The sequence below is a fragment of the Erithacus rubecula genome (genome assembly GCF_903797595.1).
Source record: "Erithacus rubecula genome assembly, chromosome: 3".
Taxonomy (NCBI): domain Eukaryota; kingdom Metazoa; phylum Chordata; class Aves; order Passeriformes; family Muscicapidae; genus Erithacus; species Erithacus rubecula.
In genome coordinates this window covers 78,343,364-78,370,456 of record NC_136689.1, presented here as the reverse complement: position 1 = coordinate 78,370,456, position 27,093 = coordinate 78,343,364, and the positions used below count along the sequence as shown (strand labels likewise).

The window sequence follows — 27,093 nt, the reverse complement described above, 5'->3', positions numbered from 1 at the left end:
CACCAGGCTGCCTTTGGAAGGAAGCCACATAGACACAATCTATGTGAAGCATCCACCATTATTTTTGTTCCCAGTAGTGAACACCTGTTTATGTCAGTAAAATACCTTCCTTTTGTATCCTTTTGCTATTAATATTGCTGTTGTTACTGTGCCATGTCTTATTCTTGTTTTGTGCTTTCAGTAACTTGCTACCTCAACCCATAATTTCTGCTTTGGCCCCTCCCTTACTGGAAGAGGCAAAGGAGAAGGGCAGAAGCTTACTTCAAGTTTATTTTCCAGCTGATGCTAGAATAGAAAACAAGTTAAATAAAAATACATTAATACAATGAGAGGCAGTACTTGTATTAATGAACAAACAACTTGATATAGTTGTCATAATCAACTTTTAAAAGTACACATTCAAGGCTGCAGTGTGAAACATTGGTGTCATCATCATACTCCATCTGGATCAGTTTTGTGTATGCAGCATTATGTACTTGGCATACATAATTCAGACATTTTAGAAATACAGCTCATTTGGGGAGCCACTTGCACACCATTCCAACACCAGTACCAAATGCTCTGTAGGGTCAGAAAGAATGTATACATTAAGCTGACAAATTTGAGCATTTAAACTTACACACATATTCCCCTTAACTATAGTGAATGATGTTCTAACCCCCTTTTCATACTGAAGTTTTTCCACTTCTATAAAACCTTTTTCATAATTTTGACCAACTACATACTCTCAGTTGGAAGTTAATTTCCTTCCTATTAGCTGGTACAGCACTGTAGTGTGCATTTAGGAAAGACTAATGGTTTTAGTTGATGCTGAGCAGTGCTTACTCCAAGCCAAGGACTTTTTAGTTTCCCATGCTCTGCCAACAAGGTCTGCAAGAAACCAGGAAGAAGCATGGCTGAACTGGCCAAAGGGATATTCCACACCATAGAACATCATGTCCAGTACATAAACTGGGGAGAGTTGGAGGCACCAGTTGCTGCTCTGGGATGGGGTGGGCATCCATCACTGGGTGGTGTAAGAGTATTGTGCATCACTCATCTTTCTTGGGTTTTACTCCTCTCTGGTTATTATCCAAAAATTCATTTCAATTATTAAACTATTCCTATGTCAATCCATGGACATGGGTATGACCTTTTTAAGCTTTCTTTCCCATCCTATGGGGAATCTGAGCACTGAGGTGAGTGAACATCTGTGTGGTACTTCATTTTAGATGAGGTTAAACCAGAACACCATATTAAGCCATTTAACTCCACCTTTCAGTAATCTTTGTGTGCTTTCAGACAATCACTGTACTTCAGTTCTTACAGTGAATACACATCTTCATATGCCAGGGCTCTCTCCACATTAATCTTATCTTCAACAGGTCCAGTCAAAGCTAAAAATTTCTGTAAGAAACCAAATTAGATGTTTAAGATTCTGTCTCTGGTGTGATTTCCAAGCTTTTTGTTTTACATCCTCTAGAATGTTTCAAATCGTAGGCCCACACAGTGTCTATTCCCTCTCCAGTAGTATGATCGGGAATCCAGCAAGGGAAAGGAAAGCGACAGGCAATGATTCTGGCATTGCATTCAAGTTCTTCTTCCAGCTTCTTCTCCAGCTGTGGCATCTGTTGAGTTACAAGAAAAACCTCTCAGAAACAGTAAAAAACAGGAGCATTCTCTTCAGAATCTAATTCAGGTGGTCAAGTGAAATCCAAGATTTGAGTAAATTTTTTTTTTTTTTTTAAATCTTAGGAAAGTATTCATGATATATATTTTGGCTTTGATGCCTTCATAAAGCATATATAAAACAAGAAAATGGTTACTGTGGCCCAGCTGGTGGGAATCAAGGAAATCATTACTTTAAGATGTACAAACTAAATCAAAACCCATAAAATATTCCTTAATTAAAAAAAAAAAAAAAAAAAAAAGCCAACTAAAACTTCAGGCAAAGACTTTGCGTGTTCCAATTCACAATTCCATTCAGTGGGACACTTCTCTGAGGGAATGGAAGTTCAGCCCCCTGAATTTATGCTATTTATGACGCCCCACAGTAGACAAGCTATTGTGGGATACTCAAAGGTCATCACTACTCACAATTTACAGTCCAATCCCAAGACCCATCCTGGGACACTCCAAACATCACACAGGCAACAACCCAAAGCAAACATTCTGCTGTCACTCTATGGTAAAATACTGTTATGTCAAATAATACTGAAACTGAGCCTAGTTGAATCCACATCCTGTTAATATATGCACACGAATCCCTTCAGCAACATTACATTAAACAGGATGTAGAATCATGGAATGGTTTGGATTGCAAGGGACTTTTAGAAGTAATCCAGTTGAACACCCCTGCCATGGAGTGGGACTCTTCAACTAGATCAGGTTGCTAGGAGCCCCATCCAGTCCCCATCACTGCCACTCTGGGCAACCTGTTCCATTATTCCACCATCCTATTCATAAAATTTTTCTTATATATAATACAATCTGCCCTCTTTTAGTTTAAAACTATTACCCCTTGTCCTGTTCCTACAGGCCCTACTAAAAAGTCTGTCCCCACCTTGTTACAAGTCCCCTTTAAGTACTAAAAGGCCACAATAAGATCTCCCCAGTGTCAAGTCTTCTCCAGGCTGAATAACCCAATTCTCTCAGCCTGTCTTCAAAGGAAAGGAGCTCCTCTGATCCCACTCCAACACCTGTCTTGTGCTGGGGTGCCCAGAGATGGATGCAACACTCCAAATGGGGTCCCACCAGAGCAGAATAGGGGGCAGAATCCACTCCCTCCCCTGCTGGCCACTCTGCTTTAGATGCAGCCCAGGATACATTTGGCTTTCTGGGCTGTGAATGCACACACTGCTGGGTTGTGTACAGCCTCTCACCCATCAGCACCCCCAAGTCCTTTTGGTCAGGGCTGCTCTGGATCTGCTCATCCCCAGCCTGGGCTGGTATTTGGGATTACCCTGACCCAGGTGCAGCACCTTGAACTTGGTCTTGTTAAACCTCATGAGATTTCCATGGGCTCACTTCTTGTCCAGCTCCCTCTGGATGGCATCCTATCCTTCAGGCACATCAACTGCACCACACAGCTTGGTGTTACCTGCAAATTTTTCTGAGCATTCACTCAATCCCACTGTTTTATACTATTGATGAAGATATTAAGCAGGACTGCTCCTAATACAGACCCCTGATGGACACCAGTTGTAAATGATCTTCATCTGGACATGGAGACATTGACCCTCTGAATGCAGCTATCCAGACAATTCCTTATCCACTGAACAGCCCATGCACCAAATCCATCTCTCCCCAATGCAGAGAGCAAGATGCTGAAGGGAACAATGTCACATACTTCTATGCAACTCTCCTTGGTTGAACACCTACAGTCCAGCTTTCCTCCATTCACAAAAACTGAAAGTCAGGGGAAATATCACTATTTTCCTAGAACAGAGCAATACTCTGACTAATTAGAAAAAGAGTATCTGACAAGCGCTTTGCAAATTCTGCCATGGATTAAGTGAGAAATAAATTAATACATATAGACTTAAAATAAATTTCTCTTCCATCCCAGATAGTGATTATGTTCTAGGGAAAAAAAAAAAAAAAAGAAACCTAAAAGATTTAGACACTTTTGTCCTTTGGAAAAGTTTGATGGTATGTTTAAGCAGATCAGCAGTGCACATCCATTTGGAGTTTCTTTTATTCCTATATATTGTATCTATCTGAATGAGTAATTTTAATGGCAAACTCTACAGGCTACTTCTGTTACATGTAAAAAGCTAATTACTTTGGTTATCATGATGTAATGTTTAAACATTAAAAAATTTCAAGGACAGTAGTTATTTACAAATACAGCTGAATTTAAGTCACAGAGACAAAAATACATAGAATTTCACCAATAAAGATAAACTAAACACAAAAGAACATTATTGGAAAATAGGACTGACTAAAGAAAAGGTATTTCCAAAGGCTGCAAAGAGCTTCCACTATCACATACATGCAGGGTGTGCCTTTGATGTAATATCTTATTATAGCTACATTTAAGCTAACAATGGAATATTTTAGGAAAATTACTGTCATAGATCTAATATACCAGAGTTATCTCCAAATATTTTTAAGGCTCTGATTTCACCCACACTCCAAATGCTTTGAAACACTTTTGATGCCTTAAACACCTAGAAAAATAAGCCTACTAGCACCTTAAACAAACAAATAAAATAAGCCCCCTTTGTTATGTAAAACTGAGTTGAGACACCAGAAAAATTTTTGATACAGAAAATGTAAATACAGACATGGACTAATTTTTAGGAGCAATTATGAAAATTAGTGACACTGCATGTCCATATTAGCACAAATTAGAAAGCATAATTAATAATGCAGCCAAGTTTAGCCAAAAATAATTATATCCTTGAACCACCAGTCAAACAAGTTTTTAATCTAAATATATCACATACATTAGGTGTTACAATCATACTGTATTTTACGTGAAGTCAGGGATTGAGGAAATTTTTTGGTGTGTCAACATAGATACATAGCTTAGTAAACCTTTTGTACAGTATATAATCAGCTAAAATACACAGAAGCTGCAAACATGAACACCTGGCAAGAATTCCATCATCCTACCCTGAACAAGTAAGTCTCTCTCTGCCATAACTCAGACACAAATACACCTTCCCCCCAGATGCTTGCAAGAACAAGAGAGGTCTTAGTCTTTCCTGAAGATCAATAAATTGAGGTTTTTAAAGCTAATCTTGGATATGAAATAAAAGCACTGTGTGAAAGCATCAAATCAGGCCAGCATTATTAAAAAAGCAAAATAGATCTATTGTTCCTCAGTAAAAAACAAGAAATACATTAAGGTTTTCAGAAAACTAATTTAGTCATTCAGAAGGCTGAGCATTAACAACTTCCAAAGTAAACTTAAAGGGGATCATAAGCAAACAAATGCTCAGGAAACACAGAGATTTGTTTGCATCTGTTGCATTTATGCCAGTACTTTTGCTGAAAGAATTTAACCTAGTATTTACTGGAGCTACGAAAGATACTCTGAGCCCTATAGCCACCCTTTCTATCACAGCTGTAACTAAAGTTTCTGGCTTTATTCCATTTAAAAGCTGATTCAGTATTTCTGCTGGGTTTGGTCACAATTAACTCGGTGCATTTGGTTATTCCTAGTTTACTGAGCCAGCTGTCCTCACCAGCACTTTTCCCCTCGGTACAAAGGCAGAATCCTTGACTGCTAATCCAAACGTTTCCAGTGCCCCCTGCTGGAACCCAGGAGAGGGAGCACGTAACCCCCAGGGCTGGCAGCATGAGGAACATCACAGCCCTCACTAATATCCCACACATATTCACCTCAGATTCCAACACGGGTTGCAATTGCAACCTGAGATATTTACTTCTGGTGCTGTTGAAAAAAACAAACCAGGAAAGAAAAACACACAGAATAGGAAGGTTTACTGCTGCAGAAATGTTTTCAGGGTCTGCTGTATGGTATGGCACCCCATTAAGCTCTTCACTCACTTCATCTCACACCTGCCTTAGCAAAGGAACAAGCAACATGGAAGCACAGACTGACAGAATTAGGTTTGTCCAGCCTGGAAAAGCGAAGGCTTCAGGAGGAGCTAACTGCAGCCTCCCAGTACCTGAAGGGAGCCTACATCATGGAGAGGGACCTTCTACAAGCATATGTAGTGACAGGACAAGGGGGAAGGGCTTCAAACTGAGAGTAGGTTTAGATCGGGTATAAGGAAGAGATTTTACACATGAGGCTGGTGAGGCATCAGAACAGGGTGCCCAGAGAAGTTGTGGATGCCCCAGCCATGGAATTGTTGAAATCAGGTGGAATGGGGCTCAGAGGAACCTAGTCTAGTCAAAAGTGTCCCTGCTTATGGCAGGGGCATTGGAACTACAGAAGAGAAGGCTGGGTGGAGACCTCATGGAAACCTTCCAGTATCAGAAAGGAGCATACAGGGAAGGAAGCTGGAGAGGGTCTCTCCATCAGGAACTCTAGAGATAAGACAAGGGAGAATTGATAAAAACTGAAAGGGAAATTTAGGTTGGACATTAGGAAGAAATTCTTTACTGTGAGGGTGGTGATACACTGGAATATGGGGCCCAGGGAGGTTCTGGATGCCCCAACCCTGGCAGTGTTCAAAACCAGGCTGGATTAGGCCTTGAGCAACTGGTCTAGTGGGAAGTATCCATGCACAGGGGAGCTGGGACTTGATGATACTTAAGGTCCCTTCCAACCCTTAATATTCTATGATTCTATAATTATCACTGACTACATTTGACCATCTGCAGGTTGATTCATTTTGCAGATTAATGTATAAACAGTGAATACCTTGGTATTAAAATAATTAAACATTGTAACAAATAATTAGAGAGTATAATAAAATACAATAATATAATAAAAATAAAAAAATCAGTAGCTAGCTTACCATCTGAGGTACTCCAAAAACAACAACATTTCTATAATGGGAAAAAGAAACCTAAAAATAAAATTTGAGAACAAATCTTATTGAACATGGCATTTACAGTTGGAGAATTTCTCACAATTCTTTTCTCCTAATCCCTCTAGCTGCACTTCTTTCAACAAGGATTTAGACCACAAAAATGTAAGGAGATCCCTTACCAACTTTTCATCACAAAAATTTCCACATAAAGAAAACTTTATACTTTGCTGAACAGCAAAAAAAAAAAAAAAAACTTATACTGTCTGGCCAAGAATATGGAACAGCAATTTTAGAAGCACAGAAAGCATTAATTCAGAAAATACCTACATGACTTTACTAATAACTAAAGGGTCATTTTCACAACTCCTGTATGTAATAAAATCAATGTATGCTTTAAGTTTGCCCCTTCTTTTGTTAAATGTTAGCTAGCTATAAAAACTTTCTAGGCATTATAATGACTGAGTTCTTCCACTCAGTGCCATGAAGTTCTCCTATGCTCCTCTCAAAACACAAACATCTCTACAGCCAAAAAAAATCCCTCCCACATTCATTAGGCCCAGGCTTGCTCAAGGAGCCTCTACTGATAAAGAAAGCACTTGAATAAATCACAAAAGCAGCAGAATTGAGCCCATAGAAACCAGATTCCTAGCACAAGTACTTTTCTCAAAGCCCAATATGGAACCTCGGTCAGACAGTATTTAGCTCTTTCATGAAAATATTTCCAAAATTCTAAAATCTCTCAATCATTGTTCATTGTTACATAATTCACTACATACCTTCCACAAATCTGAAATATAAAATTTGGTGTTCTGATGTACCCCATCTCTCCAGGCACAGTATCTGGAGTACCAGACTAGCCAGGGATTCAATTCATAACCGACAGCCTGGAATCCCTTTTTTGCAGCTGCTATCACCTACAAAGAAGAAAATAAATCTGCACTTAGAAACATAAAAGTCAATTCACCTAAACAGGAGCACACAGTTATATTTAAAATATAAATCAAAGGAAAGCACTTTTCTAAGTCACACTGGTTTTAATGCCCAACATATCAGCTGTATAGTGAACAAAAACTCAAAATTACATTTTACTATTATTACTAGTCCAACTGAAATATAGTCAGGCAAACAAGATGAAAACAAACACTCACAGGGCAAACCTGTGAGCTTGCAGTAGATCTGTGATTTACATAAATTTTAATTTAAGACATTCATGACACTGTCTTGGAATTAAAGGGTACAGTGATCAAATGCTCAAAGTTAGACCACTTATTTGAAAAGCATTGAGTGGTAGGCAATTGAGCATCCCCTGAACCAGAACCAAAATGACATACCAATAGAAAAAATCTAAAAGTAATATGTTGATCTACATTTTTAAAAAATAAAAAATGCACTGATTTCCAGAATAAAAGTTGAAGATACAGTTTAAAAGGTTACCATCAACTTCTAATCAGAAATCTGATGAATTATCAATTACAAAACAAGAAAGTTGAAATCAGGAAGTACACACTTCTTAATAACTTCTCAAACAGCCTTATCTTGACTGTGTATTTCACACTGTTAAAATAATGCATCTTCCATCACACACAGAGTAATTGCAAATTCACCAAAAGAATCTGATATTTTTATGACACTTGGAAATGTGGTAAATATCTTTGTATTTATCCACCAATTACACCTGAGTAAGTGCTAAATAATTAAAAGCATCTGAACAGACTTTTCCAGGGCAGATGCATCAAGGAAGCACCAAGCATTCACTTTTAGGCACCTGGCTTTCCAAACAGTCTTCAGTCTCCATTATAATATACCAGAATTAATGACACATTACCTATTGAAATTAGATACCTCTGATGACAGTCACAATGATGATCAGAGAGGGCATCAGAAACTGTGGTTATCTCATGTTTAAGTTTTTTGGTCGTTTTCTTACCCAGGCACAAATCAAGCCATCTCCACAGATTTGGGGTTTCAAATATTTGTTGGTTATTTACATGGACAAATAGTTGACTCATTCACATAAAACATGGACAAAGGTAGCATTCAAGAAGTTGTGTACTTCCATCAAAAACTACCCTGTAGCTAAATCTGACTTTGCTTCATGAAAAAGCACACAAAATGTCACAGCAACAGAAGAAAAACCAAACCACACCATTCTCCACTGTATCCTCACCACATTTCACAAACTGGGGCTCAAGCAGTACCCTGGAAACACAGTACCACTTCTTCTTTCATGATTCTCACCATTTCTTTTGGTGTTTATCCTAGTTTCACCACATGGATTTGGAAGTGGGGAAGCACAAAGGTGTGAAGGCTACAGTGCTAATCACACCCAGATTTTTATAATACAACACTCATCGTTTCTTTTTGCACTTCCATCACATTTATACATTAAGCATCTCACAGCCTTGTGCAATTACACACTTTGTGGAATCACAGCTCTTTGTAAATCAGTACCAAGACTCAAAATATTGCATTTTTTCAAGTGAATGCACTGTGATTCCCTCCAGTCACCACAATGACATTTTGTCCATTACCTTGGTCAAGCTACAGGTAAGACTGCAGCAAAAACTATTTATTACTCATCAAAACTGAATGCAAACCTTTCTTAGCTTTAATCCTTTTCATAAGGCACAATCACCGGATGCCAGAGACAAGACATTTTCAAGTGTGAGAAAACGCAGCCCCGGCACTTTGACACTTTTTAAAGAGGTGATCTAAAAGGAAGGCAACATCCATAACTTACAATGCGGCCATCCCCGCTACCAATGTCAACTAGGGAGCCGCTCCTGTTTTCCAACATTTTCAGCACATTCTGGATCTGAGCGGCGGTAGCAGGAACGAAGGGCAGGCACACCTTCCTCAGGGCCGGGGTGACGAAGGGGGTGGCCACGGCGTAGAGCGCCACCAGGGTCCCTCCGACCCCGGCCGTGACCAGCAGCCCCCAGCCGCTCCGGCGGGAGCCGCGCTCGCCCTCCCCCCGCGGCATCTCCTCCGCCAGCGCCCGGGACATCGCGCCTGCGGACGGACACTGTTTTCGCTCACTTCGGACAAAGCAGTATCTTGGAGCAAAGAGCTAGGGCGCAAGAGAGGGGAAAAAACACCGTATACCGCTCCAGCCGATGCCAGGGAAATGCTAGGGCTGCTGAAAAGCTGAGGGGGCAGGAAAGCGGTTTGCATTGAAACTCCCGGCTCTCCACACGCGCGCCGGCAGCAGCGCGCCCCAGAACAGCAATAGGGCGGCGCAGGCAGGAACTTCCTCGTCACGGACCGCCCGGGAGCCGCGACGGGGACAGTCCAGGAGTTACTGCTCCTGCTCTACGGAGGAACTTATCCCTGGGATAAGCTTATCCCTGGGACACAGCAACACTCCCCACTCGCCCATAACCAACCCAGGGTCACGCTTGGCCTGCAGCATTTATAGGGAAGGGCCGTACCACTTCACTGTGAAGGGGTGGGGGACTGAAACCTTTCCGAAGGCGCTCCGGAAAGAAGCGCCGCGCACACTTTCTCCACCGCGTGTCTTCCCTCCCCCGTCCTCACATCACCCCTCACGGTCACCTCGCCCGCCGCCCTTATTCCGCCTCGTTCAGTACATGCTCCCTCCTTCTCTCCCCGCCCCCGTGAGCCGGGGGTGCGGCCGCCAGCGCCGCGCTGCTCCTCCCCCGGCGCCGGGCGGCTTCCAGAAGGCTCCGCTGGGGGCGCCACAAAGGTCCCGCCCGTGAAATAGGGCGCGGGTGTGGCTGCTGCGCAGGCGCGGGGCGGCGCGCAGTGTCGCGGCGGGCGCGGCGGCTTCCGGGAGGTGCGCGCGGGCGGCGGCGGTCGGAGCGAGCGGCGCAGCCATGTCGGCCATGGGGACTCTGGCGTTCGATGAGTATGGGCGGCCTTTCCTCATCCTTAAGGACCAGGAGCGCAAGACGCGCCTCATGGGGCTGGAGGCGCTCAAGGTGAGCCAGCGGGGCGTCCGCCAGGGCTGCCCGCGGGCCCGCGCTGACTGGGCCGCGCCATGCTGTGCCGTGCCGGGCCATGCTGCCGCGGGGGGCGGGAGGATGGAGCCCCTGGGGCGCGGCGCTGGGCGGATGGAGCCCGGACTAGGCCCAGATGGAGGAAGAGAGAAGGGATGGCCCCGGGGCTGGGAATCCGCGGCACGGCGTCTGTGCGATCTCCGTGCCGTGGATCCGCCCCGGAGCTGCGGGGCTTTGGGGCCGTTACCCCCGGTGCGCCCTTCCCCGCTGCCCCGGCCCTTAGACCCCGCCTGGAGCTCGGCCGCCAGGGAAGGCCGGGCTGGGTGCGGGTGCTACGAATCCCGACTGGAACAGAGAGAATGTGGATGCCCCATTCCTGGCAGTGTTCAGGAGAAGGTTGAATGGGGCACTGAGCAAGCTGGTTTAGTGGAAGGTGTTCTGCCCCTGACAGAGGGTGGGAGCTGGATGATCATCAAGGTCCCTTCCAAGCCAAACCATCCTGTGATGGGTAAAATTGAACTGTCTTCTCTTTTTATCTTTGCCGGCTTTTGTTGCTCCCTCCTTTGAGCTTTAGGGCTGTCATTTGGCTGCTCTGCTTTTGCATGCTTTAGCAGAGCCAGTGCAATCAATACCAGGAAAGGCACAGGAAACGTTGCTGTCATAAAACCGATACACACATACTGATTCTTTTTCAATCATAGTCGTTGTCAGTTAAATTACATCTTCTGCACTACTCACTCTGTTTTCCTTAGCTTAATATTGTGATTTTGGAATACATGATAATAACTTCTGTCTTTATTATCCTTTGTTTTACAGTCTCACATAATGGCAGCAAAGGCTGTAGCAAGTACTCTGAGAACATCCCTTGGGCCCAATGGTAACAATAAGAAACTTGTAATGATTCTCTCTCAGTAATTATTGGGGGGAAATTTTCAAAATTTTTCTTCATCCTTTGAATTACATTTTTCAGGCTTGGATAAAATGATGGTGGACAAGGATGGCGAGGTGACTGTGACAAATGATGGTGCTACCATCCTGAATATGATGGATGTGGATCACCAGATAGCCAAACTTATGGTGGAGCTGGCTAAATCTCAAGATGATGAGATTGGGGATGGAACTACTGGAGTTGTTGGTAAGAAAGTATTTTAAGTTTAGTTAAAATCAAGCTGCTTCAGCTATTAAAATTGTGAGATATAGTAGTAGCTATTCTGTAGCACTTCTTTGGAGTATTTATTGTTGCAGTATTCTTGTCAGTTCTTGGTTTAGAAGTCTTCTCTTCTGGAAGAAGTCTTGTGTCTTTTCAAAGTTTGGTTACATTTTAAGGTAGTGCTGAGAGCTCCCTTAGTACTGTCAAAAATTTTCTGCCTAATTTTCTTCTGTAATCATGTCGTGCCTTGATGCCCGTGCTTCATTTTTTCTTAACATAATGTGGTTTTCTTGCTAAGCAAAGCAAGTAGGGTATTTTAATGTTTTTTTTATTATTTAGGAAACCTTGAACTCTTGAAATATTGCAGAAAAATCAAAAAGTGTGCTTTTTAAATCTGTTGATTATGTACTTAAATATATGCTCTAATCAAGAGTTAAACCTTAATTTTTTTTATTTTTTTTTTAATAGTTCTGGCTGGAGCATTACTGGAACAGGCTGAGCAGTTGCTGGACCGAGGCATTCACCCCATCAGAATAGCAGATGGTTATGAGCAGGCAGCACGCATTGCTATTGAGCATCTAGACAAAATCAGTGACAGTTTCCCAGTTGATCCACAGAACATTGAGCCTCTGATCCAGACAGCAAAGACAACTCTGGGCTCTAAAGTGTAAGTCACAAAAACTGAATATTGAATGAATATTTACCCTTCCATTGAAAACCCTCTGCATGGAAAGGAGAAATCCTGGTGTTTTGGTGGATTATTAAATTGTTTGTGTTACTGAAGTGCCGCTGAAGGCTGTTATATGTTTTGGCTAATTCCTCAGTGGATTCCTGTCTCAGGATAAGAAATTGTGAATCCTTTGTCTCCAAAGGGTCAATGCCATGAAATTAAACAGCTGCAGCATCAATTTCATTCTAACCTGTTAATTCCAGGTTTCTGCATCATAGCAGGTTCCAAAAGTAATGTAAATCTGTTAAAAATAATAACATGTCATATTTTGGGGTTTTTTCCACTAAAAAAATGTTAACTTAGGATGGCTCCGTCAGTTAATTTTCTTTAATGGGTTATATAACCCATAAATTCATAAATTCAGGCATTGGAAGGGCTTCCTTTGCAGAGGTCTTACTCTTTGGAGAGTTCAATTTTTTTCAAGAGCTCTTTGAAGAGTTGTCTTAAAGTGGTTTCTGTTTTGTGATTACTATTTAGAAGTTCAGTTTTCCTGACTTGTTCCAAATTTGTGTTGAGACTCCATTGACAAAGGTTTCTCACACCAGCTATTGTGTGCTCTGTTTTCTGCCATGGCCAGCACCTTCTGTTTCTGTGAACAAACAAACAGGACCCCCTCTTTTAATATAGTGTGCAGAAGTTGGTTACTACAGTGGTACTTCTTGCTGTTTAAGATTGATTGATAGAATAATATTTTTCTTCCAAACTGTGGAAATGGAGTATAACTTGATTGTATTTTTTTCCAACCTAGAGTGAACCGCTGTCACAGGCAAATGGCAGAGATTGCTGTGAATGCTGTACTGACAGTAGCAGACATGGAACGTAAAGATGTTGATTTTGAGCTGATCAAAGTGCAAGGCAAAGTGGGTGGTAGACTGGAAGATACACAGTTGGTTAAAGGAGTGATTGTGGATAAAGATTTCAGTCATCCACAGATGCCTAAAGTAAGTGATGTCCTTGTGTGTGTCACTTGTGTGTAATGGCTTAAATAAGAATTTCTAGCCTACCTCAAATGTTGCCTTAGCATTTTTTAAGTATTTACACAGTCTTGTGGTTTGGTTTGGCTTTTCACCCCTGTATCAACAGAGGAAGGGGCAAGGAGCATGAAATTTTTCAGAAATTGTGGTGGAAGGGAGGAATTGCTATATTGCTAGGTGAGGACACGTGCAGGGCTGTGTTACATAGAAATAATTATTCCTGGTGTGTGATATGCTTAATGTGCTTAGTGCAATGCAGTGTCAAGATTCTTAACCTTTATGAATTGCCATGTTGTCCTGTTCGGAACACCCTAGAAGCTGTCCTTGTTTTATGTTTGGAGTAGGTAAGGTTTCCAAGTCTCTGGGCAGTGTACTTTCAGAAAACTTCCACTGTTCTAAAATATTTATCTAGCAGGTAACAATATTTATCCTCTAAAAAGGAAGACTAATGAAATATAACAGTCATGTAATAGTTGAAAAGTTGTTACAAAGACAAGTAGTATTCTCAGTGGATAAGGATAGTTTAACTGAATTTTTCTTTTTTTTTTAAACATTGGCCATTTAAACCATAAAAAGTCATGGCTGGTAAAGATTGTTAAGGCTTAAACAGCATCTTGGAGCTGTGGAATTTGTTCTAAGTTGTTTATTGAAACTATTGACAGAAGTATTTAGTTGCACTTAGTTAACTTTAGAATAAGTTAAATGGTCTTCACATTTCCTTGTATGGTTGTGTTTATAAAGATAAGTCTGTATGTTTTGCAAACACAAGAAAGAGGTGTTAATGAGGTCAAAAATCATCTCTTTTTTTTTTTTTTAATTGCCCAGGAGCTAAAAGATGCTAAAATTGCGATCCTGACTTGTCCATTTGAACCACCTAAGCCTAAAACCAAACATAAGCTTGATGTCACATCTGTGGATGATTACAAGGCACTGCAGAAATATGAAAAAGAGAAGTTTGAAGAGATGGTGAAGCAGGTATCCTTTAGGATTATTTCTGTTTTCTTTGTCTTTCATAAGCTTTAGAAACAAACAGCATAGTGCATTGATTTATTCTTGTAATTGAGCTGCTAATCCTTGTGGGAAGCAACATTAGAGCAGTTGTAATGCTATGAATTAAAGTTAATTTAATGTAAGCAAAAGATACCAGCTTGGTTTAAGATACATTTTGATCTCTGTATGTGCCAGAGGGTTCTTCTTGAGAATTGTCTTTTGAGAAAATCGGGACAATTAAAACCATGAAGAGTGTTTTTCATTCCTTTGTTAGTTCTGAACAGAAGGTTGATGATTTGTGTTGCTTTTAGATAAAAGACACTGGTGCAAACCTTGCCATTTGCCAGTGGGGTTTTGATGATGAGGCAAATCACTTGCTGCTGCAGAATGAGCTGCCTGCTGTGCGTTGGGTTGGTGGACCTGAAATAGAAGTAAGTAAAACTGGGCTTTGTACCAGTTGTTAAAACCTATATGAAATAATAGGTTGTACCAGCTAAAAGTTCAGGCTTTCTGGGTATCACTGCATAATTGTGCATATGGGTGGGTATTGGAGAAAAATCATTGGGGATTTGTGAAAAGAAACTACCATGAAGGGGATCATGGCTTATTATTGGAGCATGTGTATATTACTTAATAATTTTAGGTGTCTAGGAAAGTTTTTTCTTTAGTTCTGCTGTTTGCAGAAACAAAACATTGGCTGAAGTGCTTTGAAGTGGTTGCAAAATAACCTTTTAGAGTAGGCATTTGACAGATGCTTCTCCAGTAGCTCTATGTTCTGAAAAACACCACGGGAAAATGCAGTTGCAATAACTGCTGTCTGTGTGCTGCAGTTAATCGCCATTGCGACGGGAGGGCGCATCGTGCCGCGCTTCTGCGAGCTCACGGCCGAGAAGCTGGGCTTTGCGGGAGTCGTCCGGGAGATCTCCTTCGGAACTACCAAGGACAGAATGCTGCTCATCGAGCAGTGTCAGAACTCCAGAGCCGTGACCATTTTCATTAGAGGAGGAAATAAAATGGTGAGATGCTGGCTTTGATACATAGTTGCAGAATGTGTAGTTTCTTTGTAATACATAGCAATACACTCTTCTCTAATTCTCTGCATTTAGCTGGGCAAATAGGAAGGGGTGAGGCTTGTAGGCAATCAGGACTATGTGTCAGAAGTAGGTTGTTAGATTTTCATCCTATGTTTTTAAACTACAACTTTAGTTTTCTCTCTATTAGACCATATAGTTCATAATATAGAAATAATTTTAGCTGTGGATGCTCTTAATTTTTTTTTCTCATGAGTGGGTCACTTTTATGTGTAAAGACATGTTAGCATCTTTGAGAGATTTAGTTTTATTGTAGACCTAGTTGTATCACTTCTGATTTAGTCCAGTTAAAATAATTTTAAATAAAACCCCCAAACTACTACAAACTATATATCCACACATCCTATATCCCCATTCCCCCTGATTTGAGACCCACTTTAAGTGCTTATGTACTTAAACTGGGTTTTGGTTGCACTACTGGTGTTAATTTGTATTTACTATAGGTCAATTTCTACTTGAAATGAAAAACATTTGGAAAAAAAGAGCATACTCTAGTCTGAAATTTTCTTCTAAGAAAGTAGAAATACTTCTTTAAAGGTGTTTTTGTTAAATCTCCTAGATTGGTTCACGTGAGAAGTGGACAGATACTGTAGTCTGACAATAATATTGGCATTTAAAGTTCTGTGTTTTGTGTCTTATAAATATGCAAGATTAAAAACCTTTTTGTACAAGTTTTTTGTTATTTCAAATTACAGGTTTAACCAATAACAGTATGTTTTTGTGCATATTTTTTATTCTTTGCCACTGGATGTCTAACATTCTCTATTTTTAAGTAGTATAATGTAGCAATAGTGCAGCTGCATTGGAGCCATGAGAAAAACCTTAGAGTTTATTTGCAGTTTGCGTGTCTGTATTAGGAATTAAATGTTCACAGCCTGCAGCTGTGTGTGTTGTCAAGCACAGCCTGTTCTGTAATTCCAGATCATCGAAGAAGCAAAGCGCTCTCTTCACGATGCCTTGTGTGTAATCCGGAATCTCGTTCGTGACAATCGCATTGTCTATGGTGGTGGTGCAGCTGAAATATCTTGTGCCTTGGCAGTCAGTGAGGCAGCAGATAAGGTAAGAAAGGAACAGTTAAAATTTTCTTTAATGTGAGAAGGATTGAGCCTGCCTTAAGAGATTCCAGAAGAACTTGGAAGATTTTCCAGAAAGTTCCATAACATGTGCTTTCTGATGTTCCCTGATAACCAATGTTAATAGTTACCCTTCATGTATCTGTAAAAAGTCATTACCAGTACTTTTTTTTTCCGTCTGTGCTAGGAGCACTTTAATTTTTTAAAATTTTCAAGTAGTTATGGTTCAGAGGTATTTATTTAGTTGCTGTATTCCAAATAAAATCTGCTTATTATGTGAATGTATTTTATATTTAGTATGAAAATCCGCTTTTACTAGCATTGAAGTTTAATAGCTTATGAATTGGAATTTCTTCTCCTCTAGTGCCCATCTTTGGAGCAGTATGCTGTGAGAGCTTTTGCAGATGCCCTGGAGGTAATTCCCATGGCCCTCTCAGAGAACAGTGGTATGAATCCAATACAGACAATGACCGAAGTGCGGGCAAGGCAGGTGAAAGAAAATAATCCTGCCCTGGGCATTGACTGTTTGCAGAAAGGAACAAATGGTAAGAACTGCAAGATGGAGAAGGAGGAGCATAAAAGCTTTTCTTTCTCAAAAGCTCAGAATGTTCACTGTGTTTTGTTTTCAACCTGTGCATCACTTGAGTTGTTCTAACTCTTGTGCCTTGCCATAGTAAATGGGAATATGCTTGGAGAGGAAAATGTGTAATTGTCTGAAAACCTCTGTTTGATGGCAAGATTAATTGAAGATGACTGATACTGTAGTACAGGAAAGAAGGCTGTTCTTAGGATGAGGCAAAAAGGCTATGCTTTAAATACTGCAGTTTTAGTGATCCAGGTTACACAGCAGTCCTAAAAGCAATTGTTTTGAGAAACAGCTTGTGAAGAAGTAAAGAGAAGGCTGGAAGTCTTCGTAGACAATGATGTTCACATCAATATGTCTGCATATGTAAATCTAGAGCAAATACATGAAAGCTAATAAGCCAGTGTATAAAATATTCAACGGGATCTACACTTTTCACTTTCTTACTTACTCTGTTGGTTTTTTCAGAACAGAATGTGGTAAACTGTAATTTGTACATTCATAACCTTTCTTGATAAGGTATTCCTGTTTGATGGCATTTGACCTTTTACTTCTTTAGCATTTTCTCAGCATTTAGGGTGCTTTTAACATATGTGTATGGAAATTTTGCTTTTCACCATTCTGCATTACTTTCTGAAAAACACAACCTAATGAGAAAAAGAGTTGTATCTTAATGTCCTGAGTTCTTTGGTTAGAACCCAGATGTAAAACTCTAGTTTGTACAAACTGTGTTTGTAAACCACAGTGGCCAGGAGTAGTAATTTCAAAATGTTCTTTGAAATTATATGGAATTTACTATTTACTGATTACTAACACTTACAGGTTAAGTATTTACGATTTCACAAGGGTGTCTATTTCGTCTGCTTCCTTTTGGCAGATATGAAGCAGCAGCATGTTATAGAAACCTTGATTGGCAAGAAACAGCAGATTTCTCTGGCAACTCAGGTTGTTAGGATGATCCTGAAGATTGATGATATCCGTAGACCTGGAGAATCTGAAGAGTGAAGGTTGAAAAGCAGGAAACATTAAGGGGCCACAGCAGTAGCGAAGACGGTAGTATTCTGATGCTTCATCTTCAGCTATTTATTCTGGACACTTTTTGTTTCACATCCTGTAATGGCTAGTTGTTGGAAATAAAACAATTTAGCACTGGTGGTTTCAAGACTTGTTTCAGAAGTATTGTTGCATCTTTTCTTAAAGAGGTGTAAATATTCATAGAAAATATTTCCTGAATGTATAGGGAAAAAAAACCACAAATAATGCAGCAATGAAATTTAATGGGTCATTTACCATTGTTCCTTATGGGGAAAGCCCAAGTTTCTAATTTTAAGAGGTTTGTCACTATTTTAATTAGTTAATCAAGTATTAACTAATTATTTTAGCCTCCAGTAATTCTCATATGCTAAATATATTAAGTACTAAGTTTCAGTCTGAAGATTTAAAGGAACTGTATTCCATTCTTCCAGTTGCTTCAATTTTTTTCTTTCTTGTTGTCCTCTTTCTGATTTTTGAGCATTAGGGAGGGATTTTTTTCCCCAGGGGTATCAGCCAAGTGAGGGTTTTTCCCAGAACTTTGTCTGTAGTGCCACAGTTGATTGCACTTATTCAAAAGGTCCCCAGTATGGTCTTAGAATGGTAGAGTAAAACTGATTAGTAAAGTGCCTTGCCTGAGAAACTATAAGCAAAAAAAAGTGGTAGACCAGAACTAGTGCACAATTTCTTAGATTTCAGAAGGAAGTGTTACAAATATCAGCTTGGCATTACTTGTGTTACATAGGGCAGAGGAAGCTCTTTGCTGGCCACCGTTTACTAGCAGGTCGTTCTGATTGGTTTTTGTTGTGACTACCTTGCTTGAGGCAAACAAAAACCTTCAGAGAGTGTTGATAGAGGAAGAAGGGTAGAAACAAAGTTTATGAATTACATGACTGGTTTTATTTCTGGAACTGTTGGAGGATAAATGTGCAAAGATTTACTGTCATTGCTAAAAAATTAGTAGTGGGTGTTTCATCATTACTCTTTTGCCTTTTTCCAGGTAAGTTTCATTTAGATACAGTTCAGTGGACAACAACAGTTTCAGTTTTACTTCTGCCAAGCTCTGGCATTCTGAGTCTGTTCAAGGTTGTGACTCTAAAAACCCATAAATACCTGGTTCATGTAGAGCTGATTCAAAAGGAAAACAGCTGTAGCTGGAACTTAACAGAGAGCAGTGTGCTTGTACTAATGTACCCCTTTCACTTCATAGTGAAGTTGTGCATGTAACAGAAAGGAAGTGAGAAAACAGCTATTCCAATTTGACTGGTTTCTCACCTTCTGTCCCCTGGTGTGGTTGAACCCCCTTTTCTCTGTAAGCTCCTCGTGGTCACAGGTTTTGATGGTAAACTGCTGCTTAATACAGAAGCCCCTAGGAACACTGGATAAATTACTTTGAAAATTGAATTTATGGCTACTGATCTGGCTTGAGGAAATAAAAATTTTGTGCTCTCTATATTTAAGTTTTTGTTAATGTTCAACTAGATCTTAGTATGGAAGTCTGAAGCTTGGTAATGGAACTTTGGTAAAATTGTAAGAAATAGAAGTGGTTCATTTTTTTCAGGGGTTTCTACTTCAATGTAACAAATATGTGGCATTGGCACTGACTGTGATGCATAGAGGCAGCTGGAGGACAAATGGCTTTCATTGCAACATGCAACTGGAGCTATTAAACCAAATTAATGAAACAACAGCAGTTCAAACTGGTAACACACTCACAGCATGAGTAATTACATTTGTGCCTGACAGAACAGTGGGAATACCCATATTGGTAATTTGTGTGCTGTCTGGCTCTGGTCAAACAAAACAGGAAACATCTGAATAATGAGGTTGGGGGAGGCAAACATTGATGTTCAAATTATGGTGCATTTGTAACTACTGGGAAATAAAAGCCTGGCCTGGTGGTGTGTTTGGAAATGAGGACCATGAGTCCTACCGTTCACGTACTGCTCTGTGACTGCTGGGAAAATGCAGGGTTCACCACGGGAGGGCAACATCCACCCATCACTGCTGTAGCAGACTGCATCTGGATTTTTTAAAAGCAAGCTGAGGCAGCCAGCAGGTCTTTCCCAGCATCACTGACATGTCACATTTGTCATCAGCAAGACATGAATCTTTACAACTTCCCCTCAAGGGCTCAGTTACTTAAGCTAATTTCATGACTAAGTTCCATGTGTCCCCTTAGATCCAAGTTTTCACATTTTCCTAGGACCCTTAAGCTGGCCCTGCCTGTATGTCCTGCTACTTCTAGTTCCCCTGTTACCAGCTGCCTCTTCCCAGCCTCATCTGTTGCTCTCTCCTGCTGTGTTGTCAAGCCTGGCCTTTCCTCTGATCTCACACCTCTGTGCTGTCACACTTGTCTCTGCAGGGGCACAAGGCAAGGCTGCCAAGGAGCACAATGCACAGACTCCTCTCACTCCCTCACAGTCACACTCAAACCGCAGCTGTTGAGGGGCTGTGCATTCAGGGCTGAGCTTTTGGATTCAGGTGCACCACAGAGTAGATTTTTTTCAGGAATAGGGATAAGCAGAGCGGGAAAAATGCCTTACAATGGGAACTGTTCCCATCCTAATGATCCAATGTGACCAGTATATGGATAGGATCTTAAGTGGAGCAGGTCAAGCAGGCCTTGTTAATCCACAAGTCTGTTTGCTCTCCCTCTAATATCAAGACATTTAGATATAAGGATATTAGATATAAGGATACATACTTACCAAATCTAATCAGAGTGGCTCCAGAACCTACCTGGGCTGTATGTCCTTATGCTAAGCCTGCACCGAAAAGGAGGCACCATGGTAGCTGCTCTGTGGCAGGATGGTCCTTCAGAGCATTAAAAATTGCTGTTACCTAGGGTGTGGAGATGTTTGTTACACCTTCTGGACACATCATCATCTGAGGAGCAGTGATTCAGCCATGAGGTTTGGGTCTGGAATACTAGCTTTATTTGTCCTCCCTGCACAGAAGTGCCTCTCCATGTCATGTCTTGGAGGGTTTCCCAGGAACTCTCTGCCAGGGAACATTTCTCACCATGTTAAAGAGCTAATTAAATGGACTGACAGTGTTTGCTTTATAAGCAAATCATCTCTGTGACACAAGAGAGATGCGCTTTGCTAAACTCAAATGACTATGGAGTAAAGCTGTAGTACATTCTCTGTAAGACATGGGCTCTGTGATACCTGCCTGGTGCACAAGAATCTGTGTTCCTTGTGAAATTCCTCTCTGACCTATTTGGGACCAGTAGTTGTGTTGTGATGAGACTCCTGGCTCATAGCAGCACAGGCACTGAGAGGAAGAGGTCTCTGCCAGTTCTCTGGTGCTCACTGAACATGGGAAAATGCTGAGGGTGAGAGAGAGCTGGGGAGAAGCTCTCGCTCTTCTGCTCCAGAGCTGCACTTATGCTCAGCCCATGCCCTTATTCATTGCCTGAACTATGTCTTAGCTATGCCTGTTCCTTGATAGTACTGATGCTGGTTTGACTTTCTGACTTGTTCTTAGTCTTGCTTGGTGATGTTAACTTTTCACTGACCCTGGTCACTGTGGCTGAATCTGCTCTGCATTTTTTGGGGGGGGGGGCTTTTTTGGTTACATTGAAGCCAAGGAGCTCTGGAAGAGAACAGTGGCCAGAAGTTGAAAGAGAATTTCAGAAGGCCACTGAAGGAGTCCTCACTCTTTGGCATGAGCAGCTCTTCTGGAGTATATGAGCAAGAAGGTCTGTTCAAGCAAAAGTAGAGTGAGCAAAGGAAAGATGGGAAACCTCAAGGCAATCAGCAGAGTCTGATAACTTGATTACAGGGAATGGTGGGCACTTGGTACTTAAGTCAGGATGTAAAGAAATATATTAGAATTGGGAAAATAGATTCAGTATGAGTAATTCTATCATGGACTGCTAAAGACATCAGCTCTGAGGGATGGGTACTAGCAGAAGTTCTTTCTCCCTATCAGAAAAGTCAAGCAGCTGAGTAACACAGGATTTTAAATACTTGGTGTGTATTCTAACTTCTGTTTGAAGTAGGGCCCATAATGGGATACAGTGGTTTTTGACAATAAGAAAAGATAATTACTTCTTCAGTATTATCTTCAAAGTATTCTAATGCAGTGGCTAAAGAGGGAGCAGCAATGAGGAACTTCCTCCTCTGCATTAACCAGCTGTGCTGCCAAGGATTGACTGCTCCCAAGTCAAAATCTGCTGAAAGCTGGAAGGTGTCTTTAAGGAATTGTGACTGTATGCTTGCCCTGCTCTTATAACTAATTTTTTTAAGAGACAAGATATTGGATTAGGTAAAACCATTGGTCTAATGTGGAAGTATAACTACATTGAGACAAGCTCTTCAAACTTGGTGCTATTCATAAAACTAGCTGATGTAAAGAACAAGGAATAACTGGTTAACACTGGTGAACTGGCAGGTCGTTTTGGATTCTCACAAGGCAATTGTCAAAACTATGAAGCTCTCTAAGAATTTCAAAGAGGTGCATCTAAGAGTTTTAGATGTATCTCTTTTCCTGGAACACAGTCCAAAATCACAGGAAGAGTACATTCTGCCCATCGCCTAATTTCTGTGATTTAAAAAAAAAAAAAAAAAAAAAAAAAAAAAAAAAAAAAAAAAAAAAAAAAAAATTATATTTGGTTCAATCTTGTACAAGTTCAATAACAAAAAACTTTGATTAAAATTTACAGAAATGCCACTGAAGCAGCATTTCTTTCCCTCTTTAAATATTTTGATTAGTTGGATGTTAAATGAACAGTCTTCAAAAGATTTCCTTGAATTCACATTTAATTTGAAATTATTTGGTTTTAAAAGAAAAATCAATATAGCTCAAATATTTTAAAATCTGATTTGAATTTAAATATTTTGTGATTTCTGATGCAGCATGGTGCCTCTTTATACCATGTGAAGAAAATTGTAATTTTCTCTAAAACTCATAAGTAACTAAGCTGATTCTTAAAAAATACCATTTATCTTTTCACTCCAGATCATGAGGGAGTGGTTTCCCTGCTGGCACAAGCAGAGCCCATGTACACAGGGAACTATCTAGTGTCACCTCAGCTGCTCTGATCTCAGGGCATCAGGGTCTCACACTGTCTCAGTTTCAAGATGTGATTTATGTGCCTTATGGCACCTAGTTCTGAGAGTATCATAAAAAAACTGCCTAACATTAAAATTGCTGAGTTCCCACTCTCTAAACTGGACTGTCTCGTGGTGAAATTCTCCACCAGCTGCTCGTACCCATCACTCACTGACCGTTCTCATCACCCAGCTCATAAGTGAGAAGTCCTTTGCAATCTCCTGCCCATTCCCCCATGTGTGCACCACTGACTCCCCAGCTGCCTGCTGCCAGGTGTGTGTACCCAAAACCCACTGGCAGGAGCTGATAGTTCCCACCCTCAGCTGAGTTTTCCAATGAAAATAACACTTCTCCAAGGACCCTTGAACCATGTCTTGATGTGCTCACCCCCAGTGGTCATGGATTCTCCCTGCTCTCTGCTGCTCTTTGAATTTGAGTCTTGCTCTGAGCTGACGTTAGCTGGTTTCTGTTTTCCACATCCAGCTACTGTGCTGGCTGGCATTTTGCAAGTGCCTTGACTAGACAGTTAGATATGAGGTCTTCTCATTAACGCATCCGCCGTCACTGGAAGGGGGCCAAAGGCTGGGAAAGGCAAGTATCCAGCACTGCCTTTGATTTAGGGGCAGCACTAATAGTTAAGGTTAAGTGAGTGCAAGTGCTATTGACTGGGAGTGGGCACAGAGGGACAGAAGGTGATGTATGGTGAGCAGTGGGGAAGAAGGAGTGACTGAAATGACGGAAAATCCACTTAGGAAACATGCTTAGCTGAGTAACTTCAGCACAAGGTTGCAATGGTACATCCTCCTAACACTTGCAATGCTGCCTTGCTTTACAGCTACATTGACTCCCTCCTAAGAAAAGCTACTGCTGTAAATCAAATGGGACCTCCATTTCTGACTTCCCTGGATCTGGGTCAAGCTCCCTCTCTTGCTATTTTATGCAGGGACCATGCAGGTGCCCAGGAGATGGACAGATCATCACAGCCTTGCCTCCTTTTTTTTGACACAGAAAATTTACAGCAATTTCTTGTCTTTCTACACAGAGACTATGTAACCTCCAGCTCCTGATTGTTTAGGAAGAGGAGAGAAACAGAGGATGTACCTATTCCAAACAGAGCAGTGAATATTAATGCTTTTGAGTAGAAGTGCAGAAGTTAATAGGAACATAAAGTTCAGGGGCTGTCACAGTGATTTAATTCCTTGGCTTAAACTAAGTATGAGAGAAGATGAAACTCAGTTCTGGAGGGGACACTTTAGAGCTGGTGAAAAACAGGTCATGTTACTAAGTCCCAGGCAAATCTGGATTCCTGAGGCAGGAGTTATAGTGGGTATGGGTGCTTGAATCCTTGGCACGCTCCCAGCACTGGAAGCTTCAGCTACTGCAATGCAGCAGTGTGAGCATCCAAGGGACTGAGATGTGACAGTGAGAATTCCTGTAGTGAAACAGTCCCTTTAAGGTAATGCAAAAAGCAGATCATACCTTGCTCCAAGAAATTACTCTGCAGATAAGGCAGAATTGGGGACAGGACCACACCATTGACAGTTAGTGAGTATGATCCTTTCTTCCAGATCTGAGCTGTAGTCTCTGCTCCAGGTCATTAAAGGAAGTTGGGCCAACTCCTATGAGGGTTTAAGTGGTGCCACAGATGACATAGCAGAGGTCTTGTCCAGCACACAGAGAGTAATTCAGTGGTTCTGGTGTTCTGATTGTCCACATCAGAGACCTGGTCCTGTAGGCTTTTGCTCTGTGTGCCAGGATCTCTGTGGAAGTCAGGACCTGAGTGACCAGTAACAGTGCACACTCAGGCTGTGCTCAATCAGGCAGGAGGGATACAGAAAGGGTGTGCAGCAAATAATTTACACATACCCCAGTTTACATGCTATCACAGTTTACCAGCTCCTAATCTAATGCTGAATTTATCTAGTGTTCAATTTACTCACCTACAGTAAACATGTACATTTATCCTCTCTGCATACTAACATAACTAAGTCTTGGAGCAAAACTGTAGGCCTGAAAATCAAGAGATTTGAGAAGGTTATAAAACCCTTTTTCAGCAACTATTCTCAGTTATTCTCTTATCGCTAGCTTAGTGACATCACTATAAGAAAATAAAATGTGTGACTGTGAAGAAAATCCAATAAATTCTTCTCTGAGGCTGTGAATTCTGTCTCAAGACACATATTACCTGATTTTCTGTTTTTAAATGCTTCTTTTCAGCCCCATGACACAAGCAAGAAATTGTCTGCTTTAGTGACTGCCCAGATATGACAGGTGTGAAGATTCTTGCCTGACAAGCTATACAGAAGGGTGAGATTTACTCCTCTAATCTAAGCAATATGTGTCTACATAAGCTCTTCCCTTGTCTGAAGCCTGCCAGGTAATACCCCTTGCCTCCTAATTGAAAGAAAATTGTCTGTCAATGAAATGGTGACCAGATTTTTCTCTGAAGTAAATACATGTCCAAATCACAAATACAATGAAGCTAGGCTAATGAGGGAGATTTGCAAAGCAACAGCTTTGTGGACGGCATAGAAATTTCTTCCAATATGCCCTGAGACCCCAGAATTAAAGGAAGAGCTAGAAAAAAGAGTAGAGCAGTATCCAACTTGAAGTGAGCCAGCCTTGCAAATGCTCTCATTTTGCTCTTGGTAAGGAAGGGTTCCTCTCCTCTAACAGAGGGTTTCTAATTTCTCTTACTTTTTCTTTACCATCTGATCAGGATTACCTTTGGGAAAATAGCAGTTTCTTCACGCAATTTTCCCCAAACCTTAAGAAGAAGCTGAAAATTTAGAAGCAGGGATGTGAATTCCAGCCTAATTCAACCTGAGCATTGGTCCTGACCTGTTACTCTCCCCTGCATAATTCTAATGTAAGGATGATACCCAGCCATCCTCTCCTTGCTAGCAAGATGAAAACAGTTCCAAGAGCCACTAAACAACAACAACAACAAAATCTGTATCAGAGCTTGGCAAAATGAGTAGCCATGCCAAAAACTGGAAACACAAGAAACAAGACCTGGGTCCATACAGACATTATTATCCTTACTTTCCCTAAAATGAGGTAAGAAGGGAATGAGTGGAAATGAAAATGAGCAGTCAGGGTCAGGACTCGCAATTCTCTGCCTAACTCTGGAAGAGCAGTGATATGTCTAATGATTAATGAGACCTGAAGTCAGGATTACTAAAATATTGCTTCCAGCCTGCTGGGTAACCCATGCTGCAGCTCAAGACTTTGCTTCGAATCCAAACTGCTTATCAGGGAGGTTTTCACTCATTGAACCAAACAGATTTGTGGTGGTACTGGCAAACTATCCTCTTGAGGTGCCACCATTCCTTCCACCAGTGCCACTTGGCAGCCCCCACATGCCACATGCCATAAACTCATCTGTCTCCTGTCACAGAAAGAAAGGAAAGGACAGGGGCATCCTGTTACAGCCAGTCTTTGCCAGCCCTATCCAATTCCTGACATGCCCTTGTGTAGCCAGGAACCAGTGGGAGGGTGGCAGGCTGCTCAGGGGTAGGGCAGAACGGCTGCCTATCATGGCTCCCACTTCATCCCCAGATTTCCATTATGGAGCACTACAGAAGAGACCAATCAGTTCAGCAGCTCCTGGGGCAGCCCAGCAACAGCAGACTCAGAGACTGGCAATGGATACCTTCAAAGACATGCAGAGAATCACCAGGAGGTCCAGCTTCCCTGTGCCCTCACCTCCTCCGGTGCTGGGAATAGAAGCCACCCAGCTTCCCTGCTGAAGTCCCCTCCTACCCTCTACCAGCAGTACCCAAACAGCAGCTGCTCTTTGTGCAAGTGTCCTCTTATGTTTCCAGCTGAGGGATAAACAGTCCTGATGGGATAAAGGCACTACAGCCCTCTCTGAAGTATGATGGGAAAAGCAAGGGGAAAACGTGGATAGTTAACATATACAGAAAGAGGGCTGAAAGAGTGAGAAAGATTGAAAACAATGCAAGAAAAGGAGAGAAAATAAACTGTACCACAGAAGGAAAATCCCTTAAATC

At 41.3% G+C, this 27,093-nt stretch overlaps 2 protein-coding genes across 5 annotated transcripts; one reads left to right on the top strand and one right to left on the bottom strand.

Moving 5' to 3' along the window:
* Positions 1-254: 254 nt before the first annotated feature.
* Positions 255-10,134, bottom strand: ATPSCKMT (ATP synthase c subunit lysine N-methyltransferase). 4 transcript variants are annotated; one of them, XM_079301183.1, is made up of 5 exons: positions 9,866-10,134; positions 9,175-9,504; positions 7,211-7,348; positions 6,420-6,470; positions 255-1,607 (listed from the first exon to the last, which is right to left on the bottom strand). In XM_079301183.1, exons 2-5 carry the CDS (start codon positions 9,439-9,441, stop codon positions 1,410-1,412), a joined length of 654 nt encoding a protein of 217 aa, XP_079157309.1. In that variant the 5' UTR covers positions 9,442-9,504; positions 9,866-10,134; the 3' UTR covers positions 255-1,409. The 4 variants fall into 4 exon arrangements, with proteins under 4 accessions (XP_079157309.1, XP_079157307.1, XP_079157308.1 ...); XM_079301181.1 differs by having other exon boundaries at positions 9,175-9,446; XM_079301182.1 differs by having other exon boundaries at positions 9,175-9,446; positions 9,990-10,123.
* A 56-nt stretch (positions 10,135-10,190) lies between these two features.
* CCT5 (chaperonin containing TCP1 subunit 5) lies at positions 10,191-18,146 on the top strand. The gene is made up of 11 exons (XM_079301170.1): positions 10,191-10,375; positions 11,210-11,270; positions 11,364-11,528; positions 12,012-12,210; positions 13,022-13,214; positions 14,073-14,222; positions 14,549-14,668; positions 15,068-15,253; positions 16,250-16,387; positions 16,766-16,946; positions 17,862-18,146. Exons 1-11 carry the CDS (start codon positions 10,271-10,273, stop codon positions 17,987-17,989), a joined length of 1,626 nt encoding a protein of 541 aa, XP_079157296.1. The 5' UTR covers positions 10,191-10,270; the 3' UTR covers positions 17,990-18,146.
* Positions 18,147-27,093: the final 8,947 nt, after the last annotated feature.

Bases quoted from the DNA above. Each gene is read 5' to 3' on its own strand.
- CCT5 (XM_079301170.1), top strand. From the start codon at position 10,271: ATGTCGGCCATGGGGACTCTGGCGTTCGATGAGTATGGGCGGCCTTTC. The intron at 14,669-15,067 runs GTAAGTAAAACT...TGTGTGCTGCAG, and splicing joins TTGGTGGACCTGAAATAGAA to TTAATCGCCATTGCGACGGG. The intron at 16,947-17,861 runs GTAAGAACTGCA...TCCTTTTGGCAG, and splicing joins TTTGCAGAAAGGAACAAATG to ATATGAAGCAGCAGCATGTT.
- ATPSCKMT (XM_079301183.1), bottom strand. From the start codon at position 9,441: ATGTCCCGGGCGCTGGCGGAGGAGATGCCGCGGGGGGAGGGCGAGCGC. The intron at 7,349-9,174 runs GTAAGTTATGGA...TCTTCTTTGTAG, and splicing joins GTAGCGGGGATGGCCGCATT to GTGATAGCAGCTGCAAAAAA. The intron at 1,608-6,419 runs GTAAGCTAGCTA...GTAACTCAACAG, and splicing joins TTTTTGGAGTACCTCAGATG to ATGCCACAGCTGGAGAAGAA.